Below are 1,762 nucleotides of genomic sequence, written 5' to 3' on the forward strand. Positions count from 1 at the left end.
AAGAAAATTGGGAGATAATGATGTCATGAGATTTAGGGAGACTTAAGGAGTAAAAGCTAAGAGAGTTGAGGAATTAAAAACTGGTCGTCTGTGTCAAGAGTTCAGGAGAGAGGAAGGAAAAGAAGTTTCTGATGAATTTGGCAGCATGGAGGTCAATAATGGCCTTCACAAAATATTAGTTGGAAGGTCTGAGCCAAAATAAGATTGGAATAAGCTGAGAAGTGAATATGAAGTAAAGAAGAGGAGATATGGTGTTTTGAGAAGTTTGACTGGAAAAAGGAGCAGAGAAATTGATCTCTAGCTGGATGCATATGTGTGGCCAAGGAAATACACATGCTTATTTTTTAAAAGAAGAATGTAGATACTAAAATATTCTTAAATGCTGACATAAGTGATCAAGTAAAAAATGGAAAAAGTAGAGATGTAGAAAATGAGAAAACCATAAAGAAATGAAGTATTTGAAGAGGTGAAAGGAAGTGAAATTCAGAGCACGTGTGATGATGGGAAGATTATTCAAGGCCAAGCTAAAGGGACATAGAACTTTTATGAATTGAACATTGAGGTGAGAAAGGACATTGGAAGAAAGTCAATGGTGAGCAACACTAGCTTTATCTCTCTTCTGGAAGATGGTCCTCCTGATGCCTTTAATGACTTCCTTGTTACGAAGACTGTAGATAATTGGATTGACCATTGGTGTTAGTACGGAGTAAACTAAAGCAAGTGTTCGGTCAAGGGTCAGTGAATAGCTCTTCTTTAGCCGCACATACATGAAGATGATGCTCCCAAAGAAGATGAGGACTACAGCAAGATGTGAGGCACAGGTAGAAAAGGCCTTCTTTCTTCCCGATGCTGTTTTTATCTTCAGCACAGCCCCAATGATCCTTGCATAAGAAAACGTGATAAAGAGGAAAGTGGTAAGAATTATGAAAGCATTAGTGGCAAAGTCCACCAGAATGTTAGTGGACGTGTCCTTGCAGGCCAAGCTCAGCAAAGGTGGAAAGTCACAGAAAATGTGTTGGATTTCATTGTAAGCACAGAATGGGAGCTGGGAGACCAGGATGACCTCAGAAATGGGACACAGGAAGCCACAAATCCAACAAGCAGCAGCCATCTTGGCACAGAGTGTGGTGGTCATAATTGCAGGGTACTGGAGGGGCCGACAAACGGCCAGGTATCTATCATAGGCCATGGCTGTAAGAAGGTAGCATTCAGAAGCTCCCAAGGAGTGGAAGAAGTAGGTCTGAAGGAGGCATCCTGCAAAAGAAATGGTTTTCTTCTCACTGAGAATATTAGCTAGCATCTTAGGGATAGTGGTAGCTGTATACCACAACTCCAAGAAGGAAAGAACACTGACAAAGTGGTACATGGGTGTGTGCAGAGCTGCATCCAGTCGGATGACTGAGAAGATGAGCATGTTGCCACAGATGGTGAACAGGTATGCCAACAGCAGCAGGACAAAAAGCCAGCCCCTGACATAGCCCACACTGGCAAAGCCAAGGAACACAAATTCAGCCAGGCTTGAATGGTTGTGTTGATCCATGGGAGGCTGAGGGAAAGAAGGAAAGAAGAAAACATTGGATTGATATGACTGCTGAATCCATGCCAAAACTTCATTTCTCTCTCCCTCTTTTTAACTTAAAAGTAGCACTAAAATTACTACTATTACTCTCACTACTATTACTATTACTGTAAAAACAGTAATAGCCAACTCTTCTTAGCACTTAACTATTCATCAAACATTTTTACAAGTGTCTTGCATTCA

The 1,762-nt window shown here is 41.1% G+C and overlaps 1 protein-coding gene across 1 annotated transcript; it reads right to left on the reverse strand.

Annotated features, from left to right (window-relative positions):
- Window positions 1–586: 586 nt before the first annotated feature.
- On the reverse strand, window positions 587–1,540 carry LOC112614704 (olfactory receptor 6N2). The gene has a single exon (XM_025371441.1). The coding sequence runs from the start codon at window positions 1,538–1,540 to the stop codon at window positions 587–589; it is 954 nt and encodes a 317-aa protein (XP_025227226.1).
- Between the last annotated feature and the right edge of the window lie 222 nt (window positions 1,541–1,762).

The sequence above is a fragment of the Theropithecus gelada genome, chromosome 1 (assembly GCF_003255815.1).
Source record: "Theropithecus gelada isolate Dixy chromosome 1, Tgel_1.0, whole genome shotgun sequence".
Taxonomy (NCBI): Eukaryota; Metazoa; Chordata; class Mammalia; order Primates; family Cercopithecidae; genus Theropithecus; species Theropithecus gelada.